Source organism: Trifolium pratense, linkage group LG2 (genome assembly GCF_020283565.1).
Source record: "Trifolium pratense cultivar HEN17-A07 linkage group LG2, ARS_RC_1.1, whole genome shotgun sequence".
Taxonomy (NCBI): domain Eukaryota; kingdom Viridiplantae; phylum Streptophyta; class Magnoliopsida; order Fabales; family Fabaceae; genus Trifolium; species Trifolium pratense.
This window is the reverse complement of record NC_060060.1, coordinates 39,085,754-39,111,801: the sequence shown is the minus strand read 5'-3', so window position 1 is coordinate 39,111,801 and position 26,048 is coordinate 39,085,754. Positions and strand designations below refer to the sequence as shown.

The 26,048-nt window shown below is 33.6% G+C and overlaps 2 protein-coding genes and 1 long non-coding RNA gene across 5 annotated transcripts; 1 reads left to right on the top strand and 2 right to left on the bottom strand.

The window, feature by feature from the left end:
- Positions 1-228: 228 nt before the first annotated feature.
- Positions 229-2,640, top strand: LOC123904682 (transcription factor bHLH95). The gene is made up of 3 exons (XM_045954316.1): positions 229-588; positions 1,912-2,397; positions 2,554-2,640. Exons 1-3 carry the CDS (start codon positions 229-231, stop codon positions 2,638-2,640), a joined length of 933 nt encoding a protein of 310 aa, XP_045810272.1.
- Positions 2,641-12,724: 10,084 nt separating this feature from the next.
- Positions 12,725-14,646, bottom strand: LOC123907253 (U-box domain-containing protein 26). The gene has a single exon (XM_045957443.1). The coding sequence runs from the start codon at positions 14,237-14,239 to the stop codon at positions 13,001-13,003; it is 1,239 nt and encodes a 412-aa protein (XP_045813399.1). The 5' UTR covers positions 14,240-14,646; the 3' UTR covers positions 12,725-13,000.
- Positions 14,647-23,253: 8,607 nt separating this feature from the next.
- Positions 23,254-25,167, bottom strand: LOC123907252. 3 transcript variants are annotated; one of them, XR_006809188.1, is made up of 3 exons: positions 24,921-25,146; positions 24,354-24,792; positions 23,254-24,288 (listed from the first exon to the last, which is right to left on the bottom strand). It is a non-coding gene; the product is annotated as an uncharacterized LOC123907252 (long non-coding RNA). The 3 variants fall into 3 exon arrangements; XR_006809187.1 differs by having other exon boundaries at positions 23,254-23,848; XR_006809189.1 differs by having other exon boundaries at positions 23,254-24,792; positions 24,921-25,167.
- Positions 25,168-26,048: the final 881 nt, after the last annotated feature.

The window sequence follows — 26,048 nt, the reverse complement described above, 5'->3', positions numbered from 1 at the left end:
AATTCACCGTGTGTGTCTCACGCACCTCTGTATATTAAATGCATTATGATTATATTTTGGATGCTTCTATACCAAACTTATCATTTTATTTTCTTTTTTAATTGTTTTTTCTTAGTATCTTCAACTAAACCCTACTATACTTTTATATATAAATACATCATTCCCCTCCTCATTTTTCTAAGTTCTTTTTTGTCTCTCTTATACTCTATTTCTTTCTCATTGAAAAACATGGCCATGAGTGTAGATCATGATCAAGGTTTTCATGATGGTTTCCTGTGGGAAAATCTATCTTGGTTTGATCTCACAAATTCTGATGACTTGGGTGAGAGTAGCAAACCAAAGTTAGACGTGAAATCAACGAACCAGAACGAAGAAATTAACGAAGGAGAAGCTCTTGCGAATAAGAAGCGAAAGCGAGGTGGGGCCGTGACTAGAAGTGAGAGTAATACTACAATTGGTGAAGGAAAAGATGGAAAGTATCGCGATTCTGATCATGAAATGCACATATTGACTGAGAGAGAAAGGCGAAAGAAAATGAGGAACATGTTCGCTAGCCTTCATGCTTTGCTTCCTCAGCTTCCTTCTAAGGTAAATTCATTCATGCTACTCTTTTTCAATTTGTATAATAAGGACAAGGATAGGATATAACACAGTTACTGCGTTAACGCGATAAATGATTTAGACCGTTCGATTAGAAATGTACGGTTTAGATCTGATACTGTAAAAAAAATTTAAAATCTGGATTGTTTAATTAAAACTGTTGAATCTGAAATGGGGTGGCCGAGATTCACTACTGCAGCAAGCTGCATGAGTTTACAACAACAGTGAATCCAGGTCTGTAAGGGTAACCACAAAAGATGAATTTTTTTCTTGAGCATGACCCTTAAAATCCTTTATCTACATTTTTGCGTGAATTTTTTGGTTCAATTTTATACTCCAGTATTTGTATTGCCTTGTTTTTTTTAAATTTTTTTTATTCTACTTTGTGTTTTCTAAAGAAAAACCCTTATCTAGCTATGATTTTTAAAGGGGCACAAGAAGATATTCAATCTTTTCGCGAACTATATGTACTAAATCCCCTATGTAAACCTTGATAATTTTTTTTACCATAGGTTGTAGGGATCTGGCCTAGATGCAATGCCAGACAGAGATTATTCTTTTCAGCAGTTTTTTTGTCGCAATTTGATTGTCGAACAAATCTAACAATCAATCTTAATCGTTAGATTGATCTGACAACTGTGGTACAGTAAAAAAATTATCTTAACGGTTAAGGAATTCAATAGTCAACAAATTACAGATATCTTTCTTTTTTTTACTAGTTGTTCACAGCTAATAAAAAATTAACATGGCACACGGTATTAGAGCCAACCCATAGTCATAAGGATGTCTTTATTTTTACAATCATAATTAATAATAACAATTATAATTTTCCCCAAGTCAAAAGAAAAAAAACAATTATAATTTTTCCAATATAGTATTTGACAAAAAAATAAAATTATAATTTTTATTGCAACCTTAACAAATTGAAGTCTAAAATAATTAATTTTTTAGAGGACAATTTTCAAATAATAATCCTCAATATGCAAATGTTTTTTTTTTAATAAAGTCTATGCAAATGGTTATATTCTAATAAAAGTTTTTGTAAAATAACAGATGTAATTCTTTCCTATTTTTTTTGCCAACTAAATAATAAACGCACTTCAAATATCGTTCAGGAAAACTTGAAATTGAATCTTGGCTGAAACAAATATCGATTAGATTTTACTTTTCTTCCAACAAATCTCTAGATTATCAGGGTACTCTTCTCTTGAAAATCGAAGGGTTAAGCAACCATCAGAGTAAAACTTTGGTGTCGCAATGATTCATTTATTAATTAAGATGCTTGATTTTATATTTTCTTTTTCTTTTCAGGCTGATAAATCAACCATTGTGGATGAAGCTGTGAAGCAAATAAAAAATCTACAACAAATTCTTGAAAACCTAGAAAAGAAGAAGCAAGAAAAGCTCAAATCTGTTTCTCCATTTGGGAGTGAGTCATCATCAGTGATCAACAACTCACAATGGCATCCCTATGAATCAAGGGAAGCAATCTTAGTTGATCAAGGATCCTCAAGTTATAATAATAACTTGCCTACAAATGCAATTGTAACTTCAAATCCTTCAAATGCATTATTACTATCTGCACCTCCAACTCAACAAGTAGCTTTCCAAACTTGGTCTTCTCAAAATGTTGTCTTGAACATTTGTGGTAGTGAAGCACAATTCTGCATATGTGCTACTAAGAAGCCTGGTTTCTTGACAACAATTGCTTTTGTTTTGGAGAAATATATGATTGATGTTGTATCTGCCAACATTTCTTGCAATGGAAATGGAAACTTCTACATGATTATGGCTCATGTAAGTTTTAAACTTGCACCCCTTCTTTTTCATTTTTATATTAAGAGTGACTCAGTAATCGTAATTTTGCCAAACTCACCGTACACATACTTAAAAGTTTATTAATAATTCATTCATGATAGTGAATAAATGAATGGAATTGTGTTAATTTTGCAGGCAAAACAAGGTTCACATCAAGATGCAAATTCATTGGAGGAAATTTACAAGCAAGCAGCTTTAGAAATTATGACGTTGATCTTTTAAAATTTTGATCATAAAAATTGTCTTTTCTTATTCCGTATGAATTTTATGTTATTTTAATTTCCCGTATGGAAAACAGTTAGAAATGGCCAAACTATATGGATGGTCGTCCTAAGAGTAAATTAAACGGGTGTAGTTTTTCATTTCTATGGTGTTGTTGGTTGTTACTTTAAAGTTTAAATAAACTAGTTTATTATTATATGCTTTTTGTGTTTGGCTTTTCCATATAAACTGCATAAGGTTTATCTAAATTAATTTTATTTTAAAAATTAACAAATGGAAATATATTCATTTTTATCATTTGAAGTCTCATCGTGATTTAACTATCAATGAATTGATTCAACCAGCAAGAGTTTTAGACTCTTATGTAAATGGTGAAAGACTTCATCTTTAAATAGGTGAAAATTTCGTATATATATCATCTTACCTGAAGTGCCATGATTTAGATTATTAAATATCAAAGTAAGTGGACTATTTTTTTTTCATGTAAAAATAATCACTAAATTTTAACCCCACACATGGTGAGAATGAATCTCTAAATTGTAAAAAAATAAAAAATAAAAAGTTGAAAAATATGAAATCTAGACCATTTAAATTGTAAAAAGATGATAGGATTGAAATTTGAGAAAGAAAAAAAAAAGAAATTGGTTATCAGTTGAGATGTAAAAATTGAGAAAAAAAATGGAGGATCTATTCTAACACATTGTGCAGGTAGCAAATAAAAGTTTTAATTTGAATTTATCAAATTTTATAATAATATTAAGAGAATTTGTGACTGCAGTCTGGCAAGTGGACCAGTCTGTCGTCGACTAATAATTCACACTCTAGTGTTTAGAATGAGTTCGTATCCACAGGGATCGTGCCAAGATGACTAGTTTCGTTTAGGAATTAAGATAGTTTTGTTTTCGCTTTGTTTGTTTGAAAAAGGTTTTAAGACAGAAGTTAGATAATATAAGACTAGAGATAAAAGAAAGAGTTCAAGATGATAAAAGTAGGTTAAGTGCTTTCGAATCCCTTCCCTATTTCTGCTCGGTAACTAGCGCTATATCTGCTTACTTTATTATCTGGTAGATTAATTTCTATTAAGATAAGTTCAGTGTTGCCATTCCTTACCTCTATTGCAATTGACTAAGTGAAATTAACCGCTGGTAGGTTTCCCCCTTGTTTTTATAGTATCTCTACCCTTAAGTTCAACGTTTAACAAATTATGTTTTTATAGTATCTTTACCCTCGAGTTCAACGTTTAACAAGTTGTCACGTGTTCTCATACCTTGTTTGATTAACTTAAATCATGCAGAATTTAATTATGTGCTAATCTTAATCACAAACCTAACCTCAGATACTGAATTTAATGGTCTCATGTTGGTTGGTTATATTATCTCTTTAGTTCGGAGTCTCAGATGTGCCACAGGATCCACTTTGACTCTAATTACTAACAAAATATGTGGCTATTCATATATGAAAGTGTATAAATAAGCAGAGACAATAACAAATAATAACTAAATAGTAATTGTATATAGTCTTGTCGAACCAAATTACATGTCTGAGCGTTCATAACGGAGTTCATCTACTCGACCTAATCTACTATTAAGCATATTAAACAATGTTGGGTTTTTATATTGGCTACATTTTCCAAAAGTCAACTCTAGCCAGATGCGGGACAAGATGATGTATAGCATCATCGAGTACAACATTATATATGCTCTGTTTTGCGCAGAATTTTTATATCAAATCAAAGGAAGATTTAATTCGTTTTTATACATCAAGCTTATGTGCCAAGTCAACCGCGCCTTATTGTCCAAGTTTCTGAAGGTTCTGGAAGGCGTACATGTGTTATTATTTAATACAAAAATATATCGTGATATATTTTTGAATTTAATCAAACATGGTTTTATTTTTGAAAATAATATAGGGCTGGCTGCAATTCTTACAGGCTGTGTGTCTGTAAACCTAGCTTGCACACCAAGACAATTGAAGACTATAAATACGTGAAGACTCATGCCATTCTAAGTGTGTATTTTCTAAACCGTGTTCACTAAAAGTGTGTATTTTAAGGTTTAGTGTTTTGTGTTAATTGTGAGCCTTTCTTGTGTCACTTTGATGCAAGTTTAGGACTGTGTCTTGGGTTTTAATTGTAAATTACTCCTAAGCTTTGAAGCATGGAGTTAGTGTGTGTGTGATTCACTCGAGAGCTTTTAAGCGAGAGTGGAATCTAGTTTCTTAGGAGGTTGTCTCCATCTTAGATCATTATAAAGTTGACAGCAACACAGTACGTGTTGTTAGAGGGAATTAGGACGGGGTCTCATATCTAGGAGGTTCCAAGGTAGGATTGCACGAGTAGTGTCTAGGCAATAAGTCAAGTACCGGGTGTTGGTCGAGTGCTTTGAACTAGAGCTATTATAGTGGATTCATTCATGGATTGGTATCCCCCATAGTAGGTGACGTTGCACTGAACTGAGTTAACAAACGACCTGTGTTATTTACTTTACTGCTATTTATCGCTTTATTATATTCAGCGTTTATATTGCTACAACAATTGCTGTAGCATCTTGCGTAACATCTGTTCACTGCGTGCCAGATTTCAAACAATAAAGAAAACATGCATAAAAATAACCTCGATTCCTTGCGGAGGAAGTTTCGCCTCCCGATGATGGGGGAGAGTCTCCTTTCCTTGAGAGCTCCTTAGCCCTCCTTGCTCCTCCTCCTTTGCTTCTTAGAGGCTTATAGCTCTCTAAACTTTTGAATGAATAATTGCGAAGGAGGAGAACTCTATTTATAGTTTTTCAGCTGGGTTTGAGCTTTTTCCTACGACCCATCGTAGCCACGATGGCGTTCAAATTCGCCTCATCGTGGCCACGATGGATCTTATTGTGGTACGATGAAAGATTTGCTTCAGATATTCTTTGTTGTTAAACCGCCTTTATCGTGCTGCGATCAATCTCATCGTGGGTACGATAGTTTGTACGTTTTCGGCCATGTTTGCTTGTCATCGTGGCCACGATGTAATCCATCGTAGTCACGATGACGTCCATAATTTGATTTTTTATTCAACACTAAAGTTGTAGCTCTTTGTCTTAGCTTTCCAACGCATGGTCACATGCCTCGATCCGACACTCGTAGCTCTAGTTATGGCATTTTTGGTACGATGTGGTTTTGAGCGTATTTCTTCCTTTTTGCCCTTTTTTATGCATTTTCCACTTTTCTTGCTTTTTGGTCAATTAACTTCGTAACTTTAGGTATTTGCTTGGATTTGGTCTTCAATCACTACTAAACCTACTAAAAACTACCCTAAAATACTACTAAAAACATCATATAATTGACTGTCATCAATTGTTTATGAAAGGTTTCTTGAATTTTGCACTTAATGTAAAATTATTGGCATAATGTAGCAATTTACTTGGTTGCATCCAATAAAGGAAAACCCAAGGTGGACGATGGTGTAAGAAAGCTATCAATATTGAGGATAGCAATGCAAAAGCTCTACAATACACCCTCCATGATAATATATAAGCAAAAATCAATTTTCTAGGCTCATTACATAATTAATGTATCTGACCTATGATATAGACTAGATACATTGAATATGCAATGAACCTAAAAATATTTTTGCTTATATATTGTCACAGAGGGAGTATGTTGTTAAAAATAGGGCGGATTACGTTGGAACATCGAAAACCCTTGAGTTAGTGTAGCACACTATATTTATTATTTAGCTATTTATATATTTATTAGTATTTAGTTAATTAATGGTGTTTATTTTATTATGTGACACGTAACTTTCGTAGTTTAGTATTTATGTGTTTAAGTCAATTTTAGTAACTAATAGATTGTAAGGAATTGGGTCTTGAGTTGAAGTTAGTGTGTGTCAGTCAGAAGCCCAAATAGGTGGGGTGTGAATATAGAAATAGTAGTGATTTAACCTAGATATAAAATGTGTAATTAGAGAGAGAAACTCATTTGGTTATAAAAGGTGTGAATAAAAGGTGTAACTAGAAAGAGATGAAGTTTTCTCTCCCGACCTCCCTCATTTCTTTTCTACCCCCTGAATTTCCGTTTTTACCCTTGGGGGTACTGCGGTTTATAAAAACCGAAGTTGTTTGACATGTTGAAACATTTCGGTAACTGCGAACCGAACGTGGTGTTGACATCGTTCGGTAGCTGCGAACCGAATGTATGGTTGCTGCGGTTGATATTAACCGAAGTTGCCTTACATATGAACAATTTCAGTAAGTTCGTTTTATTTTGAAGAACAAACCACAAAACCCCTCTCTTCCTTTCTTGCACACATTTGCGGCAAACTTCAACATCCAACTTCAAATCACATTTCATCAAGTAAGTTTCTTTCCTTTTTTGTCATTCTATGCATTCCTCATCACCATGACATTTCAAATTCATTTTTTGTTCTTCCCTATAAAGGTTCAAAAATTTCAATCTCTGCTTATTGAGTTAAATTGTTGATTATGTTGTTTGAATTGTTGATTATTGGTTAGTTGTTAGATTGGTTACATACTAGCATGAATGAATGTTGCTAATTGAGTTAAATGTGAATATGAAGCTAATTGAGTTATATTGTACTCTAAGTGTTTGTCAAAATGTATGAGTGAATATGAATGCATGTTTCCATTGTTGCAAGAATCATGTGTTCGATTGAATTATAAGTGTGAATTTATCATAGATTAATTGTTTGTATTGATTGTGAATTTATTTATCTATGTATGATGTATAGATATGGAAGAAAATCTACCTAGGGGTAGGCATGGAAAGGCAATCAATGCAAATGCTTCCGCTCGTAGAGAGCTTGCTGCAAATCATCCGTCCAAACGAGGTCGTCGTAATCGCCCGAATCAGATCGCCTAACTATAATTGCGAACCTTAAACTTTGCGACACGCTTCGAGCCCATTTGATCAACTCATCTCTGTCGTTCTCTTGCCTATCAGTCACAAAATGAGACGATGTGTCAATTTCTATCGGCTGCGGCACATTAGGAGGACTACTTGGTTGACCAGCTGGAACAATGGCCGTTGCAAAAAGGCCAAGCACAACAGGTCGCCTAACTTCGACAACTTCGTTAATTTCGCCTTCCGTAACTACATCATACGCAAATGAAAAAACAATCAATCAACCACACATAATATTTACAATCCTATTACATCACTAATTAAACACATAGGACACTATGAAGTCAATATGAAGCCAAAATAAAGCCAAGTCAATATGAAGTACAATTTATAAGTCAATATGAAGCCAAGTCAAGCCAAGCCTAAGCCTAAGGCAGTGGATCAACATTTCGGTTCGTATAACCCGAAGGTCACATAACCTGACTTCGGTTTATATTCCCCGAAGGGTTACTGTCAGAACCCCTACGAAAAACAGAGCCTATGATAGCAAGAAAAAATGAATTTAAATCGGTGGTTACCTGAGTTTTGTGCTTTGGTGCGTGTTGAATCCATTAGATGATGCTTCAATCTTGATTTCAAGCCTCAAATGCGTCAAAAATCGTTCTTCTTTCCGTAACCTTTTTGAAATTTCGTTTTGTGTAGAATAAGAAGTGACAGCAGAGTATTTATATATAGAAACACTTTGGTTAACGTTCACCGAAGTCATTCAGTGAATGGGTTATATTAACCGAAGTCCTTGGCCTGCGGTTCGTAAAAACCGAAGTCTTTTGGCAAAATTTTTTTATACCGCAAGGGGCAAAATGAGATTTTCGGGGGGTATAAAAGAATTGGGGGGGGGGGGGGGTCGGGAGAGAAAACTTCGAAAGAGAAAGGAAGCTCAGGGCCGGCCCAAGGGTAAAGCTACCCAATTTAGGGCTTTAGGCCCCCAAAATATTTTAATTTTGTAAGGCCCAATAGGCCCCAAATTTATAAGTTTGAATGTTATTAATACTAAAGAAAGGCCAAAAATTTATAATTTTCCATCTAGTTCAACTAGTTGTGCGTGTGATTGTGTAGATAAAGGTCAATGGTTTGAAACTCTCCCGTGTCAAAGTCTATATTTTTTTAACTCTTGTACTCCCTTTTTTATTTTTAATTACTAATTGTTGTTGAAAATTAAAATTATTACCTAACCTTCATACTCTTTTTATTTGCTGATTTTTGTTGAAAGTTTTAATTTTACTTATAAATATTCCCTTAATAAGGTTCTTTAACAAATTTAATTAAAATTGTTTTGCTTTTTCATAATCAAAATTTAGTTTAAGTTTGAATAATATAGATAATTGTGATTTTAATTAAGTTTATAGTGCTTCACTATAACTTCAATTAAGTGTCTATGACGAATCAATGAAAATACAAAATTTTACTCTTTCGTGTTAATTTTTTTGTCGGCTTTGTTGGATTCGTCCATACAGAGCTTCACTCTAATTTTATTTTGACCACCTTTACTAGTGGATGATGAATTTGATCCCAAGGTTTAATTTGTCCTAAAAATAGATACCGACTTTGAAAAAAAAATCTTTCCCAAAAAAGTAAAATTTTTATTTTATTTTTTTCTTAAATAAAGGCCTAATTTTAGTGTTCGCTTTAGGCCTCACAGTATGTTGGGCCGACCCCGAGAAAGCTCTAGAAAGAGAAAAGAGAAAAGGGTTTTGAGAGGGTTTTGAAGAGGAGATCAAAGAAGCAAAAGCCAAGTTAGATTAAAAGCTAGAAGAGGATGACTAAAGATTTCATCTTGATTAAAGTATGAGGGTAGATGTTCTAATATTTGAGTGATTAATAGATAGGAGAGAAATTCCATTTTTCTATCCCAAACTCTCTACACTCTATTTTCTTTGGGGATTTTCATGGGGTTTTATGAAAATAGTAAGTTTATGTCTTGATGATGCTTGTTATACTTATATCTATTTGAAAGTATGAATTTTTGGGATAAAAATAGGAAATTTATACATGTTTGTGTTCGTTTTGTGTTTTATGTGGAAAATGAGTAATCATGATGATTTCACATGTTTTAGTGATGATTGATGATAGATGTTGATGTTGTATAATCATGTATATTGATTTGAGGAACCCCCGAGTGTTATTGGTTCAAAAATGGGGTTTTTGGAAAGTTTATATATTGAGGTTCACAATTCAAAAGTGCAGAAAAACTTGTTTTAATAAAGTCCGGGACAAAATGTAAATTTTGATGCTTTTGCGCTCTAAATTGTTTTTTGTCATCAACATGAAAGTTGTAGTTCAAGTTATGATCTTCACATTGAGCTGTTGTTTTTCAAAATTTGTCTGTTTCAATCGACTGAGAAGTTAGAGCTTATGTCCCAATCGATTACAGTACGGGTACGGGGTACATTATTTTTAGAAAAACTAAGGTACGGGTACGGGGTACGTTATTTTTAGAAAAATTAAGGTACGGGTACGTCCCTATGATTTTTTTAAAAAATATAATTATATATATCAAATAATAGAGTTATATTGTTAAAACAAATAATTAAACATAAAAAATATCACACCACACTTTAAATATAATTTAAATTGTTCGAAACATCAAAATATGAAATTAAAAACCAATTAGCTCAAAAAGAGTCAATTATTTCCCTCTTCATCATCACTATAAAGAGTGACCTCTAGTTAGGTTCACAGTGAGAAAGACTAGCAATTTCAAGAATATCAACTATATATTAAATAAATTTCATCCATCTCAACGAATATCCCACATTTTTTGTTGCACTTTAATTATAAATATTAATATTTCTCTTTCTTGAGAGAAGACGAAGATTGGTATGAATAAAAACTCAATCTTTATCTCTCTTTGAATTGAGTCTATTCATTTACAATGAATGAGTGAATAATTTCGGTGGCTACTTTGTTATTGTTTTTTAGCAATAGTTGCTACTTTTATATTATAAACAAATAAAAAACGTAAATCTTCCTATAAAAAAAACTAATAAAAAAAAAACGTGTTTTTTTGGATTGGTGTACCACGCGCGTATCACAGGTGTACCACGCGTGTACCCATTGCAAAAAACAAAAAAAAAGGTACGGCATCGGTGCGTACAGGGGAGTACCATACGCGTACCGGTACCCGATACGTACCCGGTACCGGTACTCGGTCTAAAATGGAGTACCCATACAACATATCAAGGTACGTATTCATTCTGAGAAAAAACCTATACTCTAAATCAAAACTGACTTGAGCATCGAAGTGCCTGCAAAACATCAATCGGACTATGCCGATCTGCCCGACATTTTTTCAATGTGAATTTTAACTCCAAGTAATAAAAACAGCACGTGTTGTATGTAATTCACCTCACTTTAGTAATTAATTTCAATTTGAATAGTGTGTGAATGTGATGGTTGAATATCTTTTGATTCTTTGAATGCATATATGCACGTTTCTGCGGAATTTGTCTTGTCCTTCCTGTTTAGCCGCAGACCTTAACTGTAGTCTTCTGAATATTGTCGACACAAAAATCATTCAACTGTATGCAGTAGAATTCTGAAACATGAAAACAACTTATCATGCACGCGAATGTCTCAATGATATCATCCTCCAATTAATAGGATAAACAATTTGACTTCATTTCTTGGATATACCCTAAAAGCAGCAAGACACGGACGAATCATGAATGAAAATCTTACCCAATGTTGAATGAAATTCTTCTAGCTGGAAAGTTTACCCCATTACCTCATTCCTTATTTCCTTAGGTGATGTGTTTTACTTAAGGAAATTATCTATACCTGCCGCCGCACTTGTATCCGCACTCATACCCGCTCATTTTTGCAGGTAATTATCCATATACCCGTACTCAAATGGGTCCCAAATGCCAATGACCCGACATATGACGCATGATCATCGGATGATGATACATTACTGTTGTCTACATATCATTTTTCTATATAATTAGATAGACTAAAACTCAAGAAAAGATACACATCATTATTTTGTTACCTCTACTTTCCCTCATTTTTATACCGACTTGAGTGTCACAATACTTGCAAGTATTATCTCACTGATTAAGCAACACCGATTAAGCAACGATGTGATGTTCATTTTGGTAAACAAATTTGGTCAACATCTCTTGTCCACTCCAAATCTCACATACCATTTTAGAATTTAGGTAGAGTTCAACTTAACCTTAAAAAAATGTCATAAATTAAGAATTATCCGTATTTATAAACTTATGTTGATATTATATCTCATCTAATATTGATTAATTATCAGAAACAAAACAAAAGTTAAGTTGGGTAAGGGTTGGACATGTGATGTGTGAGCAATACTAATAGACTAGTAGTAATGGTAGCCAACACACAAAAAAGAAAAGAGTCCTAAAAGAGAATAACAAATAAACAAGCACCCATGTAGCCATGTGATGATTCCATGGTTTTATTCCCATTCCCACCAACATGTGACCATCATCATCCATCCCTTCTATTTGTAAACCACATAAACTTTTTTCCCAGGTCATTTTAGTGGGTCCCTATAGTCCTCACCATGTTTCCTCACATGTACCTTGACCTTTCAAACTCGTGCAACCCTGCTGTATTCTCTGTTTTGTTCTTGCCCAAATTTCATAGTCTTTGACTATAACTGCTATTCACCTACATGCTAACAATAATGTCCCATACAAAATATCCTTCTCTTGGACTAGTACAGTGAGACTATAATAATTTCTATTCATTTTTTTTATGGTGTACCATTTTTTTTTATCCCTTTGGTACATTTGCTCTGTTTTTGCAAATCACCAAAGATGACTAAATAAAATTGACCTTGGTCAGTCTCATAAGATTAACTCAGTTGATAGAATATTACATTATATATGCAGGAATCGAAGTTTGAAAGATGAGTGCAGGAAAAAACAATGTTCGAATTGATGTATAAAGTATAGTATAGACTACTGCAACAAAAAGAAGAAAATATATGAAGAAAGGTATCTTTCTTCTTTGGTGAGCAGGAACAGCCATGAAAAAGAGTCACCAACATAAAATGATTATTCAAAATGATGTTCCTTGGAAGTCAAAAACATTTCTATCCATAGACCTATCAGAAACGTGTACTCCACCAAACGGCACTGAATGTTTTCTTCCCACCCAATAACCACAAGATTCCCACATGCAAAACAAAGCAACCATAGGACCAAATTATAAACTCTAATCAAACATTTTGTTCTGTTCTTAACAATAATTAAATCAATAATAATAATAATAGGAGTAATAATTCTTACATACAAAGAGAAAAAAATAATCAAATACAGAATTTCAGTTCTATTTACCAGTCTAAATAAAAAGAGATTCTAATTAAGCAACAACTAAACTTCACAATCTATGTTCATTTTTTTTTTCTCTCTATTTTTGTATTCAAATCTAAATAATTTTTCAACTAATACAAATTTTGAGAGATTACAATAATTAAAAAATAAAAATGAAATTAGTCAAAATGGCTGCATGCAAAATCGTCAGAATTTCCGACGGAATCTTGAGGCCACGAATCCCGAAGAAGCTTTAGCAACAGTTGCGCCTTCCTCTTCGCTCTCTCTGTGCAATCACTCTGTACCAGAAGCAAAAGCTGAGTCAGCACTCCCGCCGTAACTGCCTCACGCTGACACCGTTCCGATTCAGAACACAGCGCCATAAGCGCTCCGGCAGCATACTCCGTCGCACGATCCGATATCTTCAGTATTATCTTCACAAGCATTGGTACCGTTAGCGCATGACCGGCGAACGCCGCGCAACCTGCCGGAACTCGGCACAATAACTCCACCGTCGCCAACGCTCTCTCTGCATCACACTTCTCGAAATCAGCGAGCCGATCAACAAGTACCGCTGGCGCACCGGCGGCTACAGCACGGTGGCGCGTCTGTTTCACCAAACATAGCGCGAACAAGGCTTTAATCCCTACCTTGAGCGCACGAGGATATGAGATCGGATTCCTGAGTATCTCAACCACACCGTCGTAGATCCCGTCAACATTACTCACCTGAGCACGGATCTCCGGTAAGTGAGTCCCAGAGACAACGATTTCAATCAACGCGGCTGAGTTAACTCGGACATCAAACAAAGAGTGTGAAAGAAGACTTGTGAGGTAGTTAATCTTATCTGAATCGGAAGCGAGTGAAGTGCAATCTGACTCACTGAGTGGAAAAAGAACAAGCAAAGCGAGTGACTCATATTTCAAGTCGTCTAAACCACCGTTGTAATCGAAAAGAATAGGTAACACAATATGACGAACGTTGAGAGAAGCAATGAGAGAGCGGTTATAATCCGAGTCACGAGTTAATGATCTGAGTCGACGAAGCGAGTTAAGTTTAATTTGAACAGGGGCAGAATGGGAAGAAATTTGATTAAGCAAAGAACGAACAAGAGAAGGGTCTGCAGGTTGTTTGGGAGTTGGAATCCTTTGAACGCCAAACGCGCGGTTAGCGACGCACCACTCTTGGATTAAGCGGCGGAGCGTGTGATTTGGTATGAAGGTAAAATCTGTAAGATTGGCTCGCGTGACCGGACACGTTGTGTTACCGGTGTTAACCCACGACTCGATGCTGTTACGGTCGTAGGTTTGACCGGTGGAGACGGTAACAGGGTCTCGCATAAGCTCAAGAGAGATTGGGCATCTGAAATGGTAGGGAATTTGAATACCTAAATCCAACGGTTGTAAAACGCCACGCATTTTTTGTTTTGTTTTTGTTTGGGTTAAGGGACAGGAGGAAGAAGAAGAAGAAGAAGAGTGGGGGATAGTAGTATATAGTAGTATAGTACGAAAAAATAATAGTAATAATTAAACTGATGATGATGAGAATATAAGAAGAGAATAATGCTAAATCTGAAGGGTCTGTAAATTCTGTTTTGATAAGGGTGTGGGTTTGGTTTCTCTTATATGAGATGAAACAGGGCAGAGGAACATATGAAACAGGAACAGAGAGAGGGACCAACCCTTCACTCCCTGCCATGCCCCCTGACTCGTTTCTTGTTCCCTCCACACGTGTGGTGTGGTGTCGTGGCATTACAGTAACTTGGAATCTAACCCTGGTTGGGGAATTCAATCACAGAGAAAATAAATACTAGTAGATTGGTCAAATAAAATACTGCTATTAATGGGTCCCATTATTATTTTCCTGCCTAAAATAAAATCTTACTCCTGTATACATCAACTAATTGCGTCCCATCCTTCATTTCATTTTTACTCTATTTAATTTGTTATTACTCCCTCTATTTCTCCCTCTATTTCTATATATAAGAAAAAATTTACTTTCTTGATTCATTATAATATTGATGTATGTAAATTATAATATTGTTTAAATACATCAATTATATAATAAATCTATAAAGTAAATTTTTTCTTATATATAAGACCGAAGGAAGTATTGTTTGGTTAATGATTTTCTCTATTGAAAAAAATAATAATTGATGAAATAATGGGAAGATTTTAATCATTGATTTTCATATTATTAATGCTTAAAATAATTATAATAGATCCTGACCAAAAATAATTATTATATTAATAGATTTTAATTTTGTTAACTATGAATGTGCAGAACAATAATATGAACATTAATAATTAAAATTTGCATAACCTAATGTTTAGTGGTGGCTCAAAGTGCATTAATAAGAGATTTGATTTTTATATGGAGAATTATGTTTAGTTTTATTTATCAAAACAACTATAATCTTTTGGGTGTATTGAGTTTGGGTAGTTGTCAATCTTGAGATGAAAGTTTGTAATTTTTCGTGCAAAAATTGTAGTCGAGAGAGTTTACAATTTTGGTCATAGTAAAAAATTGCAATTTTGTGAAAGTTAGAGAGTTTGTGATTGCACCTTGTAAAAATTGTAGATTTAGTGATAAAGTTATTGCAAATTTAGTAGTAAATTATTATTGTGAATTGATTTTATGTTTTTTTTTGTACAAAAATTATTTTGTTTTTATTTATGAGAAAAAAGAATATGCATTGACAGTATAAAATAATTTTACATTGTCAATTAATGACAATCCTGTTTTCTGCCACATCACTTCACTTTACCTCACTTTTTTTTATATGACATGTCAAATTGATTGTATTTTATTGAGTCTTGCTAACATGTGCCCTAATTAATTGGTGATCAAGTTTAAAAACTAAAGTAAATGCATTTCCCTCTAATTAATACTATTAGCAAAAATTTATTTAATTAATTTGCCAAAATGAAAAGATCTTTGTCCCGAAAAAATCGAGCATTTTTTCTCAAAATTCATCACTATTTTTTGTTTTATTTTCCATTTTTGTGATTCATAGATGCAAGTAGATTAATTGAAAATGAAGGAATATGGAACCACGTCCACATATAGGACCACTTTGTTAAGGATGACAAGCACCTGTAATTGTTATCCACACGAAAATTGTCTTTTCCCCAATAAAGAGGTTAGACAACCTGGACCCCCCCACTTTCCTTCTAATTTCTTCATCTTTGACCTCTGACTCCCACCATTACCAAACGATTCAAACCTAATCATATTACTTAACTTATTGGGTCATGCTAACCGGTGCCCCGGAGCACTGGTTAAGGAAACTAAAAACAGAAAGTTTTGAAAAGAAAAAAATACTTTTTAAACTTTCGACGAATTGACTACATAAACTCCAATGCCAAATTACTATTTTTGCATCCTTAACTAGTACCTCGGGGACACTATTTAACATTTTCCTAACTCTCCCTATATTAATATTACTTCTTTTTTCAATTTCCATTGATTCTTCTTACCAAACAAACCAAAATCATAATGAAAAACATCCTTGGATATTATCTAGTTTATTATATTACTTTATATATGAAGTCAGATATTAATAATATTTCTTAATATGTTCAATATTGTAAACATTAATTATAAGTTACCTAAATTGTAATGTATTACTTAGATTTATGAGACTTAGATTCATGAGAGTTGAGTTATTATGTTACTCCATCTTTTATTTAGGCAAGTGCTCCATTTATCTTCTAGTTAATTAAGTTACCTAAATTGTGATGTGACATATTGATTAAATGGTGAGACTTATTCCAATAGTAAAAATAAACTTATGTGTGATAAAATATTTGTCTCACTTGTTATAAAAAAAATATATATATATTTGTCTCACTTATAGTACATATTAGACAAACTTATGTTATATATTTCAAAATGTCAAAACTTCGATGTCCATATAAGGTAAATTCTAACATGAACATATGTATAGATGCATATTTCTTTTCCATTGTTTTAAGCAAACCGGTATCAATTAAGTCATTTTTTAATTATAAAAATTATGAAGATCATTATTCTCTAGATCCAAAACACGACATTTATCATTAACTCACACTCTATATCATAAACTCACAAGAAACCTATACCAAAACAAAACAAAAAGAGAAAAACTTGGGTATACTATCCCAAAACCTAAAGATAACATGAATACAAGAAACCTATCACAACCTCATTAAAAAATTTTCCCGAAAAACCTTATGCTATAAAACCAAGGATGAAATCAAACTCATTGGAAATATTAGTTAAGGTTATGTTTGGGAAAAAATTGTAAAGGCACCAAGTAATTAGTTGGAAGAAAGCTTTATAATTTTATTTTATTGTGTGTGACACTCCTGTTTATAGAGAAAATGGAAACTATTAATCTGGGGTTCGATCGAAAGATTAGTAAAGTCTGACAAACAATTATTTTTTTCAGGAATTAAACTCAAATTCTCTTGAATGATTCATCTTTAGAAGAAATTTATTAATCACTTAAGTTCAATCACTTGTACTCTCCTAAGAGTATATTTTGGTAATATATGTGAACTGATCAATGTGGTCAGTTATTTTGTGATGAAAGGATTATTTAAATAAAAAAAAAAAGATAAAACGAGTTATGTATACTTCTATTTTCCCTAATTATAAGATACTTTTTTACTATTTTTCCGTCTCTAATATAAGACCATTTTCAAAATTCAATATACATGAATATTTTAAAAAATAATATACATTTATTTAAAGTATCATTAATTTATGTATATCTCTTTTTTGATATGAATCAATGTTTTAAGAACCGGACCGGAGGTCGAACCGGTGTGGCTACTGGTTCAAGGGTCAACCGGTCGGACCGGTTCAATCGTTATTAAACCGTTTATATTGAACCGTTCATATAACTTTCTTATTTCACAACTAATAAACAAATTAATAAAGTAACATTAACAAAATAGAAAATTTAGAAACTTAAAATAAAGAAATCATAAATCCAAAATGCATAATTTATACCAAATAATTATACATAAATTCGAAATTCATAATTCATAGAAATTGTTAAACTTTAAATTGGACAAAATCATATAAACTTTACATAATCATATAAACTTAAAATTGTTTGTTAAGAATTAAGAATATATTATACAATTAAGACAAATATCAAGATATCAATGAATGCATATTAATGCATATCAATAAGGTAGACATGTAAACAATGCTGGTCAATGCATATCAGAAAAGTATATCAATTATATTAAATTGTATCAATTGTATTTAATAGGTTTTCCAATAAACTCAAATTATAAGCTAGGCATTAAATTGTATTTAACATAGGTTTTCCAATATAGGCTATGGATTAATTCCTTACTACTCCTTTGTTTCCTTCAGAAAAATATTAATTAAAGAAAACGAAAAAAAAATTGAAATTTTTTTTTTTAAATTTTCAAAAGATTCCGAACCGGCCGTTTTTTTCAAACCGCCCCCGGTTCACCGGTTCGAACGGTTCCGGACGGTTCGTACCGGTTTCAAGCGGTTTTTTTCCGGTTCTGCAGACTACCGGTTCTCAACACTAGCCCGGACCGCTGCTGTGTCCGGTTCCCGGTTGAACCGGCCGGTCCGGTTCGGTTCTTAAAACATTGATATGAATAATTATAGAATAAATATGTAAAACTAATACAATATTTTAACAAATTCATTACTTCAACTACTTTGTTTAATAGTCGTATATTTTGTTGAAGGGTAGGGACGAATAAAGTACTTCATTTTAAAAAAAAAAAAAAGTTTCTACCTAAATATAAGTCTCTCTTCAAAATTTCTCTATCTAAATATATATCACTTATTAATATTACCAATTTTCATAGAAATGTAAAAAATCAACATATTAAATACATTTAACACAAAAATTAATTTATTTAGTAATATCCATACATATTTCAAACAAATTTATTACTCGAAAAAGTTTTCATAATTCTCAAAGTTTTTAGTAAAGGCTCTGATATTAAGAAATGGAGAAATTATATAATGAGACTTACTCAAGAATTTAAGAATTGAGAGAAGAACTCTATTGGTTATGCTTACTGATCGATCGGTGGTGCTTCTCTTCATCTCAAGTGAGGAGGGAGTTATGTACATGTAGGTGCTCCGATGCTTAAGTCAATAAAGTGTGTGAAGCAAAAGTTTTTAGAAAGTAGATAGAATGTACATGTGCCTTCCGCATGAGAAGACTTTATATAGCCCCCAACGCGGAGCCAATGCCATTAATGGGAGGACGGATTCAACGTCCTCGCCATTAATTAATGACTGTTGGAAAGCGACTAAGGAGTCATGATTGACAATAAATGTCAATCATTCCGATGTCGGTCATTGTGGAAGGCCAACTTCCTTGACCATTGAGCAAGCTGAGGCGCCTTTAGACTTTAACGGGATTTGGGCCGTGTTCGACATGTGGGAGGTCGATCTCCTCGATTGTTAAAACAAACAATATGAGTGAAATGTTAAATACCCCCTGAAATTTCAAAATTTGTCAAATACCCCATGAAATTTGAAAATATGCAAATATCCCCCTGAAATTGTAAAATGTCAATCAAATTGCCCCCCCTGCTTCGCTTACTTCGTCTATTTTGATGAGGAAAAGATGGATGAGACAAGAATTGATAAAAAGTATGATGTTGGTGATTGATGTTTCTTGTCTGGTTCTGAATCTGATAACTCAGATTGGTCTATTGGATGATTAGAACCTTTTGGTTTTGATTTTGAAAGTAATGATAATGATGATGAGGATGAATCTGGTGATGATAGTTTTGCTGTTTTGGTTCCTTATTATTCACCTGGTTGCAAGGAGGTTTGAAGGCACAACCAATGTGCTTTTAAAGGCTCAAAATAGATGGAGTAAATGAAGCATGAGACAATTTGATTGACATTTTACAATTTTATAGGGATATTTACCTTTTTTCAAATTTCAGAAGATATTTAACAAATTTTGAAATTTCAAAAGACGTATTTCACATTTCATTCCAAAAAATATTCACGAAAATAAGACACCAGAGGTAAAAAAAAAAGTTACAAGACTTATACAAAAGGAGGCAATAGGCCACCACCACCACCACCACCACACCCTGATGATGCAACCAATACATTGGTTATGCTTCCTTTAGTTTAGAAATAGTAAAATTGTCGGACAAGTATATTATATGGAGTTTTGGTTGAAGAGTTGAAGGAGTGTGTGTAGTCACATATTTGTGATGTTTGGAAGTGGATGAGAATTGAGACGACGGTGGGATGAATTTGGAGGACCAAGATTCACTGCTGTTACAAATTCCTGCAGTTTCACAAAGTCATGTGCAATTATGATAAAATCAATTTATTTATTTATTTTTTAAAGTTTTTACCTTCTCTCTCTTACCCAAATAAACACTCATTTTCTCAACTGCACCAAAATGCACCAAAATTCAACTTTAGGAAATCCATTTCCGAATTTGGAGGCACGCGTGGGGGAGAGACAAATGCGGCCCAGAAGCACGAGCATGCATGAAAGACACCCAAGTGTGACCCTATAATGTCTCTGGTCAACCCGGCAATGTTTTGTACATACAGCTTCTTCCAAAACACACTGTTCCCTTCTTCTCTTCGCACGTGTTTCCAGCTGTGTTTTCATACTTCATCTATTTTTTCACTGCTTAAATTAAAAAGTTTAATTAATTAATTTTGTGTTGATTGAAATGAAAGTTACTATTTTCACCCTATGTTTTTAAGTTTCAAAAAGTTGCGATTTTGGTCCATATATTTTAAAATAGTACTTTAGTCCCATGTCTTTACCTTCTTTTACAAAAGGTCCATGCACCAATGAGCTTTGTTTTGCTATTGTTATCTCCATCATGTATGTAGCTACTGTGTCGTGTGGAATTTAGTATTTAGTGGTTAGTGGATTGGTTGTTTTAGTTTCAAGGTGTTAGCTTGTATTGTGTCTGTCTTGTGGGCAGAGACGGATCTAGACATGAAAATTTGGTGTGGCTAAAATCTTAAAGAAAATGCGACAAAAAAAATATAAAAATAAGATATAATATTGTTAAGTACAATACATTTACAACGAAAATCGTCTACCATTCATTTGTTGAAAATGAGTTAAAATGACATTATTGTCAATTCTTGCAAGAACATCTCTTTCTATAAGGGTTACAAGACGATCATTTAACTATTGATCACTCATTTTGTTACATAGCAGACTCTTTATTAAATTAATTCATAGCTGAAAAAATGCGTTCCACACTTGTAGTTGCTACCGGCAAGACTAAAGCCAACTTCAAAAGCTTATAAATCAAATGATATGTGTTGCACTTATTTGTTTGCACAAGTTTTGCACAAAGATCTAAAAGTCCTTTTAAATTTGCAAAATTTGTGTCCTCTTGAAAATAAGAATTAAAGTGGTACAATTATATTCGTTATGACTAAAAATTGTATATTTTTTAAGAAACTACTTTCTCCTACTTTAATTATAACCAAATATTCACTTTTTAAACTAATTGAATAAATGATATATTTTTTTTTGGCATTAGTCCTCTAATTTCCGGGCGAAGGGAGTCCGATAATACAAAGTCCGGCCGCGAGGTTAGAAAAATCTGGCTAAGAATTGTTCCCACTAAAAATCGAACTCAAATTCTACCAAACGACATGTCCTAAAAAAAATAAATGATGTATTTGATGAATAATACTAATAATGAAAAAGACTATATCCAACTTGTACCGACTATCATTATATAAAGAATGAAAATACTTAATCATGCAAAATGACTGTTGGGCTAACCAATGCCACACGATAACTATTCGCACAATTTTTCTCTATCACTACATATATTTTTATAAAAAAAAAAATGAAAAATCTGGTGTGGCTTTAGCCACACACAGCCCCTTAGTGTGTCTGTCCCTAGTTGTGGGGTAGTTTTTTTCCTGCATTATTAGAACTATGTTTCAATTTTTTTCCTCTCGACTATATTGCACCATTTCGGAATCGTAGGTTTTGAAGTTATGTGAATTTCGATTGTAGGTTTTGAAGTTAAACCCAAATCCAAAACATAGGTTCTAAAGCAAACTTAGATCAAATTCAAGAGTATTTTTAGATTTTTGGGAGGCCCGGGAACAATTCGGGGGCTAAAGAATAATTTTTGATATTTTCTCTTTTGACCTTGTGATTCTTTTAGACTTCCAATATTCTAATTTTACCTTTGCAAAAAACTTCGGTTCGCAGAAACCGAATTTTTTCTAGTACAAATTCATAGTAAATTTCGGTTTTTATAAACCGAAATTTGTTTTCAAGGCAAAAAAAAAACTTTGGTTTTTGTAAGGACAAAATTGGAAATTCAGGGGTATAAAAGAAATACGGGGGGTCGGGAGAGAAAACATCATAGTTTTTATTTGTAGATCACATTTTGAGTTTGGGCCCATAGAAACCCATAAAAAATAATAATGATAAAAATAAAGCTTAATTAGTAAAATGGTCCCTTAAAGACATTTGGTTTCACATTGGTCCCTTAAAGAAAAAAATGACTGAATAGGTCCCTTAAAGAAAAAAAGGTCCGAAAAGGTCTCTTAAAGACATCTCCGTTAATCAGTTTGATCCCTTAAAGACATCTCCATTAATCAGTTTGATCCTCGAAAAAATGGATGGAAAGACCAAACTGATTAACGGAGATGTCTTTAAGGGACCTATTTGGACATTTTTTTCTTTAAGGAACCTATTCAGACCTTTTTTTTAAGGGATCAATGTGAAACAAAAAATGTCTTTAAGGAACTATTTTACTAATTAAGGCTAAAAATAATGGATTGATAGATAGTTAGTAAGATTCCTGTAAAAAAAAAAAATAGTTAGTAAGATAAAATAATATGAATAAATGCAGAAAAAGAACAAAATATAACCGTTGAGAGAGTGATGCGGATTCCTGCTGGCAAGCGCAAGTATTCCATACTTGTTCACCAAGCATGTTCTGTTCTTGTTCGATTTATTATTACTGTTACTAAACCCTAAAATAGGGGTGTGCATGGTTTGAAAACCACACCACACCACACCTAATTTTTGGTTTTGGTTTAGATCCAAAACCATTTCATGACAAACCGGTTATTTTATAAAACCAATTTGGATATGGTTCATAACCAGTTTGAAACCAATTCATAACCGGTTTGTAATAAAAATCGGATTATTCACTTGAACCAATTTTAAACCGGTTTTTTTTACTCAAACCAATTTTAAACCGGTTTTTTACTCAAACCAATTTTAAAACTTTTTTTTTTACTCAAATTAATTTTAAAACTGATTTTTTTAAGAAAAAAGTTTATACTTCTTCATAGGCGTTGTCATGAATTAGTGTGTGGGTCGCAACAGAGCAGAGAGAGTGTTGGAAAGTTGCAACAGAAAGAGAAAGTAGTAGTGCAAGAAAAAGCAATGAGGCAAAACAGCTAAAGAAGAAGTAAGAAGAATGATGTGAAATTTAACAAAGAAGAAGTACTTGTTCACAATTTCATCACTTCCAAAGACAAATGCCAGTACAATTCAACTGAGAACAAACTCTGCATGTTCTAATATCAAATCAAATAATAATGAGATCCAACCACAAAGAGCTATTACACATGTTATATCAAACTACTGACTACACCAGTTCAATTATGCAGAAGGACTTAAGCAACATTATTACAATGAAACTCACTAGACAATATCTATGCAAACTAATCTGTTACTGAAGGACAGCGAACAATACCAGAATTAAGCACTAATTTTCAATTATGCAGCTCACAAGACAATAGCTAAGTACACTACTGACTACACCAGTTCAATTATGCAGAAGGACTTAGGCAGCATTATTACAATGAAACTCACTAGACAATATCTATGCAAACTAATCTGTCACGATAATTATAACTGCCTAATTCAACTCATCATACTCATTCAACTCCATCATTATAGCCTAAAAATTACTAATATTGGGACATAATTACCTTCAATCGTCATCGAGCCTCGTAGAAGCCGAAGAACTACCAAGATTTGATAAAAAAATCTGCAAAACACAAAAAGGAATTCATTATTACCATGCCTCTGAGATCCATGTGCAACTTGTCAATATAGGATGCCTCTGAGATGTATATTTGCTCCTGACATATACATCTACAAGATCATGGCTAACTTCGCAAGCTAAGAATTAACTCAGACAACACCACCACGCAGCAAGAAGTGAAGAAAAATTACAAACTAGAGAAAACTAATTGACAAACTAAAATGAAGAAACAGTCAAACAAAGTAACTAAACCAAAGTTAAAAAACCAAACAAAGCAACCCAAATGCTTCTGGCTAAGCTGGAGAGAACACCATCCAACGCAAACTTGAGGCGCAAGAGGATGAAGCCAAAATAAAAAAAACCCATCAGCAAGATTGATCAATTACTTCTAGCCAACCAAGCACGAGGGCTAGTCAACACCCGCACCAGCTACAAGAAAACAGCTAAAACAAAGAATCAAAGATAGATTTACTATAGTAAGTAAAAAGAAGATATCTTTTAATCTTACCTTGCTCAAGTTGCTGTAGAGTGTTAAGATCATCATATGAAACCAAAGATGATGTCTCAATGCCATGATGTTTTTTTTTAACCCAATCTTGTGTGCAAATCAATGCTTCCACTGTTATTGCTGACAGTGAACTCCTATATGCATCAAGCACTCTCCCTCCGGTACTAAAGGCAGATTCAGAGGCAACCGTAGAGACTGGTATAGCCAACACTTCTCTTGCAATTCTTGCAAGGACTGGATATCGAGTACAATTATCCTTCCACCAAATTAGGACATCTAAATCCCCTTCTTCCTCTAATATTTCATCCAAGTACTTTGTTACTTCAGAATCAGCTTTGTTGCGTCCACTTGACTTGTAGAATGGCTTAAAGCCATATGGATCAGCTTTACCACCTTCATGAGGTCGGTATTCTTGTGAGCTAGCATGAGACTCTCCCACCTGGCCATTATACTCGTTGAAAAGTGAATTCAATAGCAATACACAAGAACTACTTAATTATAGAACTACTCAACAGATTCAACAAGTTATTCAACAGAAATCAACATTAGATTATTAGATTCACTCACCGATTAAGCTGATTTTGCGATTTAAGCTGATTGGATTGTCGTCGATGGTGAGTGGTTGTGCGACGGAGGACGAGATGGATTCGCCGGTGGGAGTGGGTTTGACGGAGGAGGAGAGTGGGTTTGACGGAGGAGGATTCGCCGGTGGGAGTGGGTTTGACGGAGGAGGAGAGTGGGTTTGACGGAGGAGGAGGATTTGCGATGATTGATGAAACTGTGATTTTGTGATTTGGTTGTTATTTGGTTTCTCGCTTTTGAAATTAATTTTGAGAAAGAATAAACCGGTTCTAAACCAACTAAGTGAAATGGTAAACCGGTTTACCATTTTTATGTTTTATGGTCTGGGTTGGTTTTTTTATAAAATGGGCTGGGCTTTTAAAAAATGGAAATGGTTTGGTTAGTAATTTGGGTATGGTTAACCTTATTATTTGCACACCCCTACCCTAAAATCACCTATATATATTTGGGGAAACAGCAATGAGCCACACTTAGACCAGGATGGAAGAAGCATGGACAATTGAGGAGCTGACATTCAACGTTCCCGGCCTTTCCATAGACCGTTTAATTCCTCCATCGAAGCTTCGGTTTGCTCCTATTAGTGAAGCCTCCGAGCTTCCAGCCTTCCACAAGGTCAGAGGGTGAAAAGTAAGACTGCTGTGGCTACAGCTGCATAACACGCCAAAGTTGCACACTTACAAAAATCACAAGAAAGCAATACAAATAACATTAACCGAACAGTGGATGTTAGCAAAGACTGAGTTTCAGAATTAGCCTAATGGTTGTAAGTTTGTAACGTTAATACTTTCGGTTCGTCCAATGACTACTTACTGAGGTAAAATGGTAAAGATTATTGCGGCAAGGTTCATCGAATTTGTAAATAGAACTGATCAGTCACAGATTCTCAAAAGTGATTTCCATTACTCTAGTTTTTTTTATGGATGATTATATGCTTATATACATCAAGGTTTGTTTTTTCCACTTCTTTAACTTTAGTGTGAAATTGGGAATCTGCTGATTGTTTTATAAGCTATAATTCATGTAGGTGTTTCTTAGTTTCATATGTGAAAGAATTCTACCATGAATGCGTGAATGTATTTAATGCTAGTTTTTATTATGAACTGTAAACCAAGT

What these genes read in the sequence shown, in the direction of transcription:
- LOC123904682 (XM_045954316.1), top strand. Translation starts at nt 229, where the DNA reads ATGGCCATGAGTGTAGATCATGATCAAGGTTTTCATGATGGTTTCCTG. An exon ending in TTCCTCAGCTTCCTTCTAAG is followed by an intron (nt 589 to 1,911) that starts GTAAATTCATTC and finishes TTTTCTTTTCAG; the next exon opens with GCTGATAAATCAACCATTGT. An exon ending in TCTACATGATTATGGCTCAT is followed by an intron (nt 2,398 to 2,553) that starts GTAAGTTTTAAA and finishes TTAATTTTGCAG; the next exon opens with GCAAAACAAGGTTCACATCA.
- LOC123907253 (XM_045957443.1), bottom strand. Translation starts at nt 14,239, where the DNA reads ATGCGTGGCGTTTTACAACCGTTGGATTTAGGTATTCAAATTCCCTAC.